Raw genomic sequence first — 14939 nt, forward strand, 5'->3', positions numbered from 1 at the left:
AGTGTGTGTAGTTTTGGTCACCTCCCTATAGGAAAGATATAAATGAAAGATGCAAATATGGTTGAAAGAGCAGAGAAAATTTACAGGAGTGTTGCCATGTCTGGAGGACCTGTGTTATAAAGAAAGATTGAATAAGTTAGGACTTTATTCCTTGAGTGTAGAAGATGAGAGGAGATTTAATAAATGTATACAAAATTACAGGTGGTATAGATACAGGTGAGCCCCATTTTTCAAACGTTCGCTTTACGACAGCTCGCTGTTACAAAAGACCTACATTAGTACCTTTTTCGCTTTTACAAAAAAGACACCCGCTTTATACGTGTGTTTACTCCGAGAAAGACTACCATGACCGTGAAGCCTTGTGCAGGCAGTTGTGTGCGCATGCATGTATGTGACGATTTTTTGTTCTCCAAATCTATTTTGGCTCGCCGTCTTCCTGTTTCTGATACTGTAAGTGAAACTACACCGTACATACAATATTTCTACTTTATATAGGCTGTATATTTATATCATTCCTGCTTTTACTACACGTTCGTGTTATTTTAGGTTTTATGTGTTATTTGGTAGGTTATGTTTTTGGGTCTGGGAATGCTCAAAGATTTTTCCCATATAAATTAATGGTAATTGCCTCTTCACTTTACGACATTTCAGCTTACAAACAGTTTCATAGGAATGCTCTACCTTCGGATAGCGGGGGATACCTTAAGTGAAAAAAGCATGCTTATATTTACCCTAAGGTTGGGTGAGGCAACCAGAGGTTGAAGGTTAAGGGTGAAAGTTGAAATGTTTAAGGGGAGCATGGGGGAAACTTCTTCACTCAGAGGGTTGTGAGTGTGTGAAGCGAGCTGCCTACATAAGTGAGTGGTGCATGCAAGCTCAATTTCAACATTTAAGGTAAGTTTGGATACGTACATGGATGGTAGGGGAATGGAAGGCTATGACCCCAGTGCAGGTCCATGGGAGTAGGCAGTTTAAATGGTTTGGCACAGACTAGTTGGGATGAATGGCCTGCATCTGTGCTGTACTTTTCTACGACTCTCCCCTGTACATTAACTAGTAAACAGAGATCTAAAAGGCAGATTTGTGTATTTACTTCAAAACCATCAGTCAATTTCATAGATCAGGGATCCACACCCCCCCCCCCACCACCACCTCGCAAAGGACTACATAAAGTGATTCCGCAGGACTCAAATGGGAGAACCAACATCACCTGTAACTACAACCCTCCGTCCTACAAAACCCCCCACAATTGTAATACCACCACATATAGGAACAAACAAGAGTGGTGTGGTAAAGTTGCAGCTCTATAAAACTGTTTAGAAGATACTTAAGAGTATTGTGCTCAGTTCTGGTCGCCTCATCACCGGGAAGAAATTGAAAGCTTTAGAGAAGGTGCAGAAGAGATTTACCAGGAAGCTGTTCAGATTGGAACGAATGTCTTCAGTGAGGTACGGCTTTTCTCTTTGGAGTGTAGGAGAACGAGAGGTGACTTGATAGAGGTGCAAAAGGTGGGTGAGGCATGGTTAAAGCAGACAGCCAGACTTTTATCCCTGGGCAAAAATGACTAATATGGGACAGGGGTGGGCATGTGGAGAGAATAAGTGATTGAAGGAAAGTACAAGGGGGAATATCAGAGATTTTTTTAAAAAATAGAGTGGTAGGTGTGGGGATCAAACCTGGAGAGGATCATCAATTTTAAATTCCTCAGCATTATCATTTCAGACAATCTGTCCCGGGCCTAGCGTTCAAGTGCAATTATGAATTAAGCACAGTAGCTCCTCTACTTCCTCAGAGGTTTGAAGATTCAACATGACATCTAAAACTTTGACCAACTACTATAGATGGATGTGTGGTGGAGAGTTTATTGACTGATTACATCATAGCCTAACATAGAAACACCAATGCCCTTAAATGGGAAATCCTACAAAAGTAATGGATTCGGTCCAGTTCATCAAGGGTAAAGCCCTCCCCACTATTGAGGAAATCAACACAGTGCTGTTACAGGATCCATCATCTAGGATCTCCACCATCCAGGCCAAGCTTTCTTTTCACTGCTGCCATCAGGAAGGTGGCACAGGACTCACACCACCAGGTTCAGGAACAGTTATTACCCCTCAACCATCAGGCTCGTGAACCAAAGGGGATAACTTCACTGAATATCACTCACTCCATTACTGAACTATTCCCATAACCTATGGACTCTCTTTTAAGGACTCCATCTTATGTTCTCAATATTTATCGTTCATTTATTAGTTCTGCCCATTTTGAGGCAGAAAATGATGTGGCCGCGAGGAAGTCCACCCCTCCTTCAAATTACCAGGTGCTGTGTCTCACCGTGGCCAATTTGAGAAGAACCCTGTGCAGGGTCAACCCATGGAAGGCTGCTGGACCAGACAACATTCCTGGTAGAGTGCTCAGAGGATGTGCAGACCAGCTAACAGATGTTCTCACTGACATCTTCAACATCTCCCTGAGCAGCAGCACCATTCCAACATGCTTCAAGGCCGCCACCATTGTCCCCGTGCTGAAAGAGTCTTCAGTGTCCTGTCTAAATGACTACCGTCCCGTTGCACTCACATCCATGGCTCACATCGAGAGGGTCACTATGAGGCATATCAAGACCTGCTGCCCCCCTCACTGGACCCCCTGCAGTTTGCGTACCATCCCAACCACTCAACAGACGATGCCATTGCCATCGCCCTCCACCTGGACAAAAAAGACACATACGTTTGAATGCTGTTCATAGACTTCAGTTCAGCATTCAACACAATCATCCCTCAGAAACTGACTGGAAAGCTGAGCCTACTGCGCCTGAACACCTCCCTCTGCAACTGGATCCTAGACTTCCTGACTGGGAGACCTCAGTCAGTCCAGATCGGGAGCAGCATCTCCAACACCATAACACTGAGCACGGGGGCCCCTCAGGGCTGTGTGCTCAGTCCACTGCTGTTCACTCTGCTGACCCATGACTGTGCTGCAACACACAGCTCGAACCACATCATCAATTTCACCAATGACACGACCGTGGTGGGTCTCATCAGCAAGAACGACGAGTCAGCTTACAGAGAGGAGGTGCAGCGGCTAACGGACTGGTGCAGGGCCAACAACATGTCTCTGAATGTGAACAAAAGAGATAGTTGTTGACTTCAGAAGGGCACAGAGCGACCACTCCCCGCTGAACATCGACGGCTCCTCAGTAGAGATCGTTAAGAGCACCAAATTTCTTGGTGTTCACCTGGTGGAGAATCTCACCTGGTCCCTCAACACCAGCTCCATAGCAAAGGAAGCCCAGCAACGTCTCTACTTTCTGCAAAGTCCATCTCCCACCCTCATCACATTCTATAAGGGTTGTATTGAGAGTATCCTGAGCAGCTGCATCACTGCCTGGTTCGGAAATTGCACCATCTCGGATCGCAAGACCCTGCAGCGGATAGTGAGGTCAGCTTAGAAGATCATCGGGGTCTCTCTTCCCGCCATTACAGACATTTACACTACACGCTGCATCCGCAAAGCAAACACCATTATGAAGGACCCCACGCACCCCTCATACAATCTCTTCCCCCTCCTGCCGTCTGGGAAAAGGCACCAAAGCATTCGGGCTCTCACGACCAGACTATGTAACAATTTCTTCCCCCAAGCTATCAGACTCCTCAATACCCAAAGCCTGGACTGACACCTTACAGCCCCATTGGCTTGTTTATTATTTATTGTAATGCTTGCACTGTTTTGTGCACTTTATGCAGTCCTGGGTAGGTCTGTAGTCTAGTGTAGTTCTTTTTCTGTGTTGTTTTTTACGTAGCTCAGTCTAGTTTTTGTACTGTGTCATGTAACACCATGGTGCTGAAAAATCGTCGTCTCATTTTTACTATGTACTGTACCAGCAGTTATGGTCGAAATGACAATAAAAAGTGACTTAACTATTGTATTTGCACAGTTTCTTGTATTTTGCACATTGCTTGTTTGTCTGTCCTGTTGGGTAGTCTCTCATTGATTCCATTATGTTTCTTGGATTTAATGTGCATGTCCACAAGAAAACAAAACTCAGTGTTGTATACAAGAACATACCTACTCTGATAATAAATTTACCTTGAATTTGATCTATATGAAAGGAAACAAAGCCTAAAATTGGACATTGTTGGCAGAATGTAACTTGTCAGCTTTACACCAAAGCCTTGTACTTGATCAAACTTTTGGCATAATGACTTGATGTTGCTCAGCATCAAATTTCATTTGCTAATCACTAAAACATCGTGGGATGTTTGTGATGTTAAATGTGACGTTACGAGTGCAATTTCCAGTTGAGCTGATGACAATATGAGTGAGAATATTTAAGAAATCAGTGGTGAAGTACACAAGGCAAGCTACTTAAAATTACCTGTATTTCATGCACAGTACATACCATCAGAGTCTTCAAACTGGGAGTAGTCAATGACCTTCCTATTCCTGAGAAACAGATAAATTAGTTACTACAAATCCACTTCTACTAAAATAGCTTTAATCACAGAGAAATTTAAAGATTGGCATTGGACTTTTGAAACATTGTACAGCTTACATATAAGGAGTTTTAAAAAAGACAGCTTGCTACAAGCATTGAGTTTTAGTCTATACTTCTCAGCTTTTCCTGGCAACGATAGTAGGGGTGGGTGAGAAAAAGGAGGATAGGTATTGGGGATGAGAAGACGCAGAGTAAACAAAATGGAAACTGCTGCAAGTTAAAATAAAACTCCTTCTGTCAACAGTTCTATTTGCCATGTTACACTACATGGCAAAAGATATCCTGCCAAAATTAAAATGCTACTGCCAAACTATTGAAGTAACATTAATAGCCTGTTGATACCTCAAAATAAACCACGTCCACTGTATTTGGCCCTGTCAACTGAAAACTAAAGAGCATTGAAATTATGACTGTGAGCCCTATTGATACTCTTCCCAAACATACGATCTGAAAACTTCCAAACAATTCAATACCAAAGGAAAGCTGCAAATACAAATTTCATCTGCTTTAATTGACAAAATTCCTCCAGAGTCAGTTCCAGGAGGTTATTAATTGCAGTAATAACTCCCATTACTTGGATTCTAAATTTATTTAGTTCACAAAAGATTCAGAAAAGTATCTGGAATGCAGACTCAGCATGAACCCATTCACTCCTCCAACTTCCTACAAATCATGTCTTTTACAGGACAGGATTCAAAATGGAGATGTAGACGCAGACTCTGCTAAATACATCCTGCAAAGAGAAACACCCCCTAGGTGCAAATTTAAAGTGACTCTTGCTGAAACTGTATTTAAGCAACTTGCAGACCATGCTGAAGCAATCATAATTTGCATCACAGGAAACTGGAAGGAAAAGTCTAAACAGTGGTTACCATAGATTATGCATCAAGGAAAAACTAGATTTAACAGTGTCAGATAATTTAGATTAAGTTGAACTGTTAACAGTGCCTTCAGAGTGAATACACAACTCACTCTCACAGGTAAAGCTGGGACAGATGGGGGACTACAAATTAAAAGTCACGTTAATTGCGCTCTAGAACAGACAATCCATGGAAAGGCAGTGCATGGGCATGTGAAGGGGCCCCAGTGGGGGTGAGGGGGAGGCAGCAGGGAGGGGTCAAGAACAGGGAAATAAGGAAGAGAGGCAAGCCAGGTGGGGCAGTAAAGGACTGGGGGGGGGGGGGGGGGAAGAATGCCAAATGGTGGAGGAAGGGCTCTATGGATTGAGTGTGGAGACAATAGGGAGAACAGGTTCATGATGAAAAGGGTGGGATACCAGGGAGGTGGGTGGTGTCACACAAGAGGACAGAGAGAGGTGCATAGGGATGTGTCAATGGGAGAAAGGGCAAGTGCTGGTTTAGGGTGACCTGGGGAGCAAGGTGAGTGGAGGGGGCAAAGGTGAGTACAGAGGATGCAAGGTGTGGGGGTGAATGAGTACATATGGTAGGAGCAAAAGTAGTGTAAGGGGAAGGAGTGCTGGTGCTGGAGAATAGTGATGCAGTAAGTAGTGGCTCAGGTGATAGGGCATGCAATAGAGGGGGTGGGTGGAGAATAGCTCAAGAGACAAGTTGCAAGGAGACAGGGCACAGGTGATGGGGATGGAGGATCGCAGAAGTGCAGATAGTGGGGAGTGGGAGATCAGCGGGGGGGGGGGGGGGGCTGGAAGAGCTAACTTTGCAGATAAGGTGTGGGTGCGAGAGGCAGGCTTCAGATCTCCGGGTGCAGTCATTGGCTGGGAGGTGCACAAGAGATGTGGAGGATGGGGTGTTGGGTGTGGAGATAGAGTGCTGTTTGCAGGGTGTAGGGTGTACAGGAAGATATGAAGGCAGCTAAGAGTGAAGTGTACAGAAAGGCATGAGAGGAGCTAGGGGTGGGGGTATACTGGAAGAAGTTGGGGGGCAGGGATGATTTGGAGGTGTGAAAGGTACTGGGTGTGGGGGAGAGGGGCTGGGAATTGCAATAGGCAGTTGGTGGGAGCAGAGGAGGGACATGGGGAGTGGTGGGGTACAGGAGGCACTAGTTGTGAGGATAGATCGGGGTGGAGTGCAAGGTGGGCGTGTACGTTGTGCAGAAGATAGGTAGTGTGCAAGGAGTGGGAGATTAAGGGAGTATAGGTTGGGTGGAATGCAGCTGGCGGTGTAGAATGTGCAAGAGGAGAATGTTTGATCGTTATATGTGGTGTCGTTGGGAGCAAGGAGTGGAAGATTGAAGGAATAGGGGTGCAGGTGGGTGGTAGGTGCATGAGGAAGAGGTACAGGAGGAGTTGGATTGTGGAGAAATGCAGGGCAGGGGTGCAGGCTGTACAAGAGGAGGGGGTGTGAAAGGAAAGGATCCCGCCACACGAGGTCGGGCCGCCGCCGCCTCTGCAGACAAACTCAACGCGCAGCAAACCGACCTGACAGGCCTCGACATCTCTCTTCGGCGGCGGTGGCGGCGGGGCTTTCGGAGAACGACACCAGAGTCTGACGAGCCCCTCCGTTTTCCTGGCTGGTTATTTTACCCTCCCCCCCCCCGTCAGAATAAAATCCCCCGAAAACACGTAGGCCTCAGGCTCCGACACACGCAAACGGTCGGGAAAAAACGACCAACTCCGCGTTTTGTCTGAGATAATCTTCTGGTACGAACAAAACAAATAGTTCGGGAAGGGGGATAAAAATCCGCGGTGGGCGTGGCAATTCCGATGATGCCTCTTTTAAAACAAAAAATGGGTAAATTGGACAGAACCCCCTTAAAAGTGGGAACGGGCACGGGAGATAAAAGAGCCAAATACTTCCAGGGCAACCTACCCTGCTGGCCCACCAGCGCCCGCCCACCTCAGCGCAGTTCTACACTTTAATTGGACGACCTGCCGAAGCTCTCCTGTGATTGGTGCGTTTGAAAAACAACCGGGACACCGATGGGCGAACGTCTCCGTCCGTCAAGTCGGTCAGCACGTTAGGTTGCAGCTCGGCCTGGCACTGTCGGAGGGGGCGGGGTGAACGACTTGCCCGCCGCGTTTCTCACCTGCAGATTCGTCGCGCTGTCGTCGTCGCCGCCCGTTAGCGGAGATACGAATATCGGGCGAAGGAACGGCAAGCATCACGTCAAACGTTTAGCCTACTTCTCCCGTCTATTCCGACCAAAGGACAAAACCGGCACTAGAATCGCTGCACGGCGGAAATTTGTGGTTTCGCAACGACACATTCGCCATACGGATTTAATACAATAGCTTTTATTAGATACCCAAAGTACTGGCCAGTGACCTCGTTACCCTTGGGTGCTCACCTCAGGCAAGATTAAATTAATTTTGCGCCCCATCCTGGTCCGAGGGGTGTCACGAGAATTTGGCGGCAAAACCCTGCACCATCTTGGTGCAAAGTCCGGGAAGGCGCCTTGAAATTTAAAGTGTCCGTACCTCCACTCCGACCTTGCAATTATCGCAGCAAACATAGTACAATATATGCCACGTGGTGTTCAGCTATGCATGGATGGTGGTGCAGCAGTCACTGAAGTGGAATATGCTTTTCTCCTAAAAGGGGTTGACTATGCCACTTGCTGATCACCACAGGACTTAATGGAGAAACGCCAATGCGTGACTTTGTTTAATGTATGGGGAAGATGATGCACAGGTAGCCGTCACACAGTCCTTGACTTATCTTGGTCAGGGTTCAGTGGCGTGGAATACAAGATGACGGTGCACCTCTTCACCACCATTGTAATGGTGTCATCTTCTGCCAGCTCCACCTTTGATGTCTTGGTTGACTCTCGCCCCTACCCAGAGCTAAGCACCAGATGGCTAAACTCCTTATAGCAACACACACTGGATCTCAGTCACGTACAAGCCTCTCCCCTGCGGCAAGGTGATGAGTCTTGCATTGTGCGTTTCATTGATAATCTTCAAATGATGCATTAAAAGCACAACCATTCCCTCTTTTGCAGATTACTTGATTTGGCCAACTCTTAGAACATTGAACAGTACAGGCCTTTCAGCCCTCAAGGTTATTTACTTGGACTGTCAGCCAAAATCAGGAGTGATTGTGGAGTTACTATAAATATTTGGTGGATCTCCCTTCTTGTAGGAAAGCTAAAACCTGCCGATGATAGAAATCTGAAATAAAATGGAAAATATTGAGGACACAGTAGGTCAGACAGCAACCACACAGTGGAATAATGTTTCAGATGGCTGCCAGATCAAGCTACCTTGTCCTACATTTCATGAATTGGATGGTTAATACCTGGGCAGTTGAGGTTTAAGTAACAAAGTTTTTTTTAAATCAGTGCTGGCTCCAAGTTAAGAAATGACTTGCTATTAAAATTCTCACTTTTCAAAACACACCTGGGCTTTGTACTACTCCTTCAAACTGGTATGAATTTTACCTTCTACTTATGATCTCAAGCATCCTTAAGATCGTGCTGCAATCCATGCCTTCAGCTGCAAGACTTCTCCAGTTGATTCTCCCTATATTTCATTCCTTTGTCACCCCTTCAGCCATGAGAACAAGACATTGTTTCTACTGATCTGTTACATTCTTACGTGGCACAATTCCTATTTCTGTCAATGATTCCCTCTAAAGTACATTTGGGTTCTGTTAAAAATACAACTCAAATTTTTAATACTTTCAGCTGTTTTCTGTTCCTGATCTACCACTTTAGCGTGAAAAACCTGAATGGAGGCAGAATAGAGGAATGCCAGAAGTTAAATTAGTGACCACTTTCAACAGAGTTTGTCATCGAAACATCCGTACCCAGCTAGGAGCCTAAGAAGAGTTTATTCATCATCTACACCACAAAAGCACTGTATCTTTCTTCACTTTCACTTTATATTGTTATGTTGTTTTCATTTTTAAAATTTCTGAACTCCACGCTAAATATTCCATTGGTACAGCGTTCTTGGCCGTCACACAAAATAGCGGTTTCTGCAAATGCAAAAAGTGCATTTTAATTAAGGTAGCAAAATACATTGTGTTCTAAATTCAGTTTTGTTGTTTCAAAGGAACAGGCTGACACAGTATCAACAGGATATAAGATTCAATTTACTAATCGGATTATCACAATGTAAAATAGCAGACCAGAAATCTCCTTGAGGAATTAATACCTTGTGTGTTCATAAACAGCCTTACCTGCTTTGATAGTAGATAAGGGCACTGTCAAGCCGTTCAGCAACTTAACCAAGCAGGTTTCAAAAATACACAAGTATGGGCGGAACTTGTCAGTGCACCAAGCAATTGAAAAGTAAGTGTGCTTGTACATTTGATATCTTTTGCTTAGCTTTTGATTAATAATTGATATCAGCACCAAGCACATAGCTGGCAGTATATGCAATACATTTGGCTGAAGGTACTATTAGGAACCTCACTTGCTATTTTCTTATCCATACATACACTGTTCTTATCTAGTCATATTTCATTGGGCAGTTAATTAGACCATATCGTGAGTGTACAACTTTCAAGAAGGCATGCCTGGCTACATGAATTTGTACTCAAGTCAAATGTTCTGTGGCCAAAACTTGTACTAGAATGGTCACAGGACTCCAGTGCTTAAGTATTTCCTGGATAGCTGGGTCTGATAACAGAAGAGCATGTTGCCACAGGAAACCAGGGCCCATTTCAGATCAATTCTTGCATCAATGCTTGGTGGGAAACTCTTCTTTGAGTAGTCCCCTTAGACTGAGGTAGACTTGCTTCCACCCCAGTTCTGTGGTTTGTGAGCTGGCCAAAGTCAATGTCAAAATCAGTCTCTTCCCCAGACTTAATTGGGAGTCCTGAAAAGGGTCTCTGCCTGAAACATCACGTTTATTCCTCTCCATAGATACTGCCCAACCAGCTGAATTCCTCCAGCATTTTGTGTTGAGCTCTTCTGTCCACCTGCCACAAAGATCCCAAGGTTGTCAGCACCATCCAAATGCTCCCTCTCCAAATCATTTACCTTGGATCAGGAGTTATTACAGATATAGCATTCACTAGAAGCCCCAAGGCTTCTAGCTTTGAATTCTTTTCTGTCGTTTGCTCAACTCTTCCCACAACAAAACTCAATATAAAGTTTCTATTTCGGGAATATTGTGTCAAGTATGCCAAAGGCATAGTCTGCCCAACTGGTGTGGCTAGGGTCTGATTTAGCCTGGGGGGAAAAAAAAAAATCATTGATATTGGCTTGTTTATCCTTCCAGTGAATTTGGAAGATTTTGTAGAAGTATCGGTAGCATTTTTCTCCAGTGCCTTGAGGTGCCTATTGTAGGTAGCCCAAGTCCCATGGGCACATGGGGCAAAGATCAAAGTTCTATCATTTTGCTTGCATACTCAACATATCCATAATAGAATCAATGAAAGACCACACCAACTTGGGCATTCAAGCAGTGAGCAAAAGACAACAAACTATGCAAATACAAAAAAGTAAAAATAATAAATAAAGAGGCAATAAATAGAGAGCATTAGATGAAGTGGCCTTGAAAGTGAGTCCATAGATTGTGGAAACATTTCAACGGTTGGAGAAGTGAAATTAAACCCTGCAGATCACTGCTGCACCGCGGACAAGTTACGTGCCAGGTCTACAGTCACATCTTTCACATATATTTTCTCTCAATTGATCAGAATCTATGTTTGGTTTTGACGTCAATGGTACAATTCATCATTGATGTCTGCCTGGGATAATGGGAAGTAGTCAACATTGTTCACGTTTCTCACATTGTTGGAGAGCAATGTGGCACAATAGAGACAGGTTAGTAAAGGATCTGTGTCCTGCAAATGTTGGGAACAAGGCCCATCCTTCACTGAACATTAGTGGCTAAGAGCTAAATGTGCGAGGATGTTTTCTACGTATTGTTGCAGTTCAGATGTACTCAAACTACAATGACTACATAGCAGATCCGAGAAGATCCCCATTAGTTATGTTCCACTCCAGGAGATTTATCAGAGATGAGTGCAACATTGAGGCAAGAAATGTCATGGGAAGCCTTGTTTGACACCAGTCTTCAAGATAGGCTGTGTCATAAACCAGTTTGGTTAGTAGAAAGATTAGCTTTTTGATATGTACAGTGAAACATCTAGTGAAAAGCACAGTTTTGCATCAAATCAAACCAGCAAGGATTGTACTGAGCAATCTGCTTCCAACACCAACATAATATGCCCACAACTCACCGACCCTAACCGTACATCTTTGGAAGAGGAGGAGGAAACTGGAGCACTCTGAGGTCACAGGGACAACATATAAACTCCTTGTAGACAGCAGCAGGAATGGAACCTCGATCTGTGATCACTGCCATTGTAAAGCAATATGCTAACCCCTTACATTACTGTCCACACCGTGTATCATGGCTTGCATGCCACTGTGGGCAAGGAGGAGATGAATTCCTTTGGGTAGCATGACAGAGTCAGTTTTCATCAAGTTCAAAAGATACCATATTGGTGCTGCTGAGTGTTTTGTTGGTCAACATTTTATATGGCTACATTGCAGACCTTTATACTTGCATCTATGTAAAACCATATCGTTTGGTTGGTCAAACTACATTGCCAAGGCACCTGCCAACTTCCACCTCTATCAGCAATTATATCTGCTCCTTCCTCGCTTCATCTGCCCACCATCACCCGTCTGTTACCTCTATATTTGACTTCACCCCTTTTCTCTAGCCAGTCTTCCATTGAAGAACACAAAAATTAAACCTTCAGTTCATATTAAAATTTGCACCAATTTCCATTGCTGGTTTTCTTTGGAACTGATCTAACATTGGTTCCTGGAGAATCAATGCCCGGGTTTAAAATTTTTCTTGTATGTCTGCAAATCCTCACAGGGCCTAAATGCCTCATCAACTCTAAAGACCGCCAACTTTCCCAAACTGAGGCACTGTGCCCTTGTACCTCTGGGTATGTACATTACAACTTATTTACTCAAAGATCTTGAATTCACACTCTACACACACCCTACCTTCCTTTTGTAGCTAAGAGTACTTGATAATTCTCTCATGGAATGTTGCTACATAAATGATTGAAATGAAGCAGAAGTCTTTTACCCAACATTCTTGGTAAAGTTTTACTTGGATTCTTTTTGCACATTGTACTTCCCTTTAAAAGAATACCTGGTTTAATTATGGTGTATTGAATCAATTAAACTCAACCAAAATCATTAACACTTTGCACCTTAAATTCAAGTTCAACAATTTGAATTAGAGTATTTAAAATAGATGTGTTTATTTTTATACATACATGTATTTGCAACATACAAAATAAAATTGCTATAAATATTTGACGTGAGATTTGCTTTAAATGCATAATTGAGGAAGACAATATGGTGGAATTTTTGATCATATGTACAAGCAGTGTTCATAAATAGGATTTCATTGCCATCAGAAGTCCTGAGCAGTGCTATTACCTTGTAATCCTAGCATCAGTCCTTAAGGTAATAAAGTACATGTAGAGAAGAAATTAGCTTGAATAAAATTTTTTCTACTGTTTAACAAAGCTGGATGAGGAGTGCGAGGTAAATTCATGATCAAATCATTCAAGGTGACCAGAATCAATACTGCAATGCTCTAGAATAAAATCTCAAAAGGAGATTTGTATTATGAAAAGTGAGAGAGGCATGCGTCTGCTTCGCTTCTGGTGTGTATTCTGCAAAACAAGTGTACACCAGTGTAAATGCATTCTATAACAATTTTATATAGAGATTTATTATTATTATTTCAGGTAAATTATTGTTCTAAACCAACCAGTTTAGTTTACCACCCATATCATTTTCATATTATAGCCACTATAACAGTTGACCCTTTTCCAAATATTGATTCTGCAGCAACATTTTAGCAGGAAATTGCAAATAATTGTACAGAATGTCCAAAATACTCCTTTGATTACAAAAATAATTCCCTAATGTCAAAGCTCAAAACAAAAAAAAATTAGATTTCTGTTGATACTGTAAAAATACAATGCACAAGTGCAATTTTTTTTGTACTCTTTGCCAAAAGGATAGGGAAATATCAGAAGAGAGAGTAGAAAGGTTCAGTGAATTATACACAGCTTGGCTGAATAATGTATGCATTCAAAGAGGTACTTCAAAGATTATACATCAAAATAAACGATTCTTAAATGTTGCATTGTAGGTCATCCCCAAAGACCATTTCAATACAAAATTGTTCAAGAGTGCTAAAGTGAAAAGAATAAAAGAATGACATTAGCAGTATTGGATTTCCACAATTCACAAATACCAAATCTAGAATTCACTGAATTTTGTTTTAATATTCAGACTCTGAAATATTTAAGATCTTGTAGATTTTCTGAAATTCCCAATATCCATCCTTTGGAATTAAGAGAAATTTTAGTACCTATTGTACATATGAATTACCACAGATTATAACAATAACAATTAATCACATTAAGTGAAGAGTAATTTATATTAAAATAGGCTATCACCTCTAGACTGAGATGCTTCTAGTTATTGTTCAGCAATAAACACACATCTAATAAAAAAAGTAAACAGATTTGAAAGTGACTCACTGTGTGGGATTTTGCCATGTTCATCACAAAAAAAAATAGCTAACCACTACTGGCTGGTTGAAAAAAAAAATAGACTCAATTAAATGATTTATTACTTCATTACACTGTGGTAGTAAAAACTAGCAATAAAAATTTAATCAAGCAGCTTACAGTCTCCCATAAGATTCATCAAGTTCTTTCCCCTGTGGATGTATTCCTGCAATATCTTATACTATTTAACTTAATATGTTAAAGTCTAGTAGCACACCATATAATAAATATGTACAATAGGAAGTGGGTAGAGTACATTTTTACAAAAGTCCAAAGGTATAGGCACAATTATATAGTTTGCATAAAGTGAGCAGCTCATCACATTGAAACTAATCCAGTGAGTAGCTTATTTCTATTCCTCCTGAACCTGGATCAATCAAAGGCAGAAGTTGATGCAATAGAAACTCCCAACAGCCTCAATTCACTAATGTACAATACTGAAGGTTATTTTTTAAACTTCACTTGCCAAACAAGTATTAAATCAAATTTTGCATCAGAAGCAATGGCAGTTGGAAAACTTCAACTGAACTTTCAGTAGAATGAATCTACTAACCAACTAGTTGGTGTTAACTTTCATGTTCAAATCACCTTTGGTCTCAAAAATCTAAATCTTTACAAGTCTTACAGGTAATATAATTTTCTTTGGTGTCCTGAGGATCAATTTTTCAACAGCATCCTGAATTCCAAGGCTTTTCACTGGCTGGCACGTTCTTAAGTTCAATATAATCTCCTTGGCTTTGGGTTGGAGTTCCCAAACAGGACTTCGACATCAAACACTCTACTAACACACTGAAAAACAAAACAAGTGGAATTAAGTTAAAAAGTAACACACTCATCAATACAATAGCATGCTGAATTACGTAGGCAGTCGAATTTTAAACTGAATGGGTTAAGTCTTGAAATTAGACAATTATCTTCATAATTTAGTGAAAATTTATAGAGCAGTTCTGCAATTT

At 42.3% G+C, this 14939-nt stretch overlaps 2 protein-coding genes across 3 annotated transcripts in view; both read right to left on the bottom strand.

The window, feature by feature from the left end:
- Positions 1-7288, bottom strand: part of nucks1a (nuclear casein kinase and cyclin-dependent kinase substrate 1a) — a 46250-nt gene extending 38962 nt beyond the window's left edge. Inside the window, exons 1-2 of one of the 2 annotated variants that reach the window (XM_073030774.1) lie at positions 6891-7288; positions 4400-4443 (exon numbers count right to left, since the gene is read on the bottom strand). In XM_073030774.1, the coding sequence (XP_072886875.1) occupies positions 4400-4443; positions 6891-6907 (61 nt within the window). In that variant the 5' untranslated portion in view covers positions 6908-7288. The remainder of the gene's footprint in view (positions 1-4399; positions 4444-6890) is intronic. The other variant, XM_073030773.1, reaches the window with a different exon arrangement.
- Positions 7289-12629: 5341 nt separating this feature from the next.
- The window catches only part of LOC140717310 (ras-related protein Rab-7L1-like), a 32988-nt gene continuing 30678 nt past the window's right edge, over positions 12630-14939 (bottom strand). The window contains exon 6 of the mRNA XM_073030775.1: positions 12630-14772. Within this exon, the coding sequence (XP_072886876.1) occupies positions 14649-14772 (124 nt within the window). The 3' untranslated portion in view covers positions 12630-14648. The remainder of the gene's footprint in view (positions 14773-14939) is intronic.

This window comes from Hemitrygon akajei, chromosome 27 (genome assembly GCF_048418815.1).
Source record: "Hemitrygon akajei chromosome 27, sHemAka1.3, whole genome shotgun sequence".
Classification (NCBI taxonomy): Eukaryota; Metazoa; Chordata; class Chondrichthyes; order Myliobatiformes; family Dasyatidae; genus Hemitrygon; species Hemitrygon akajei.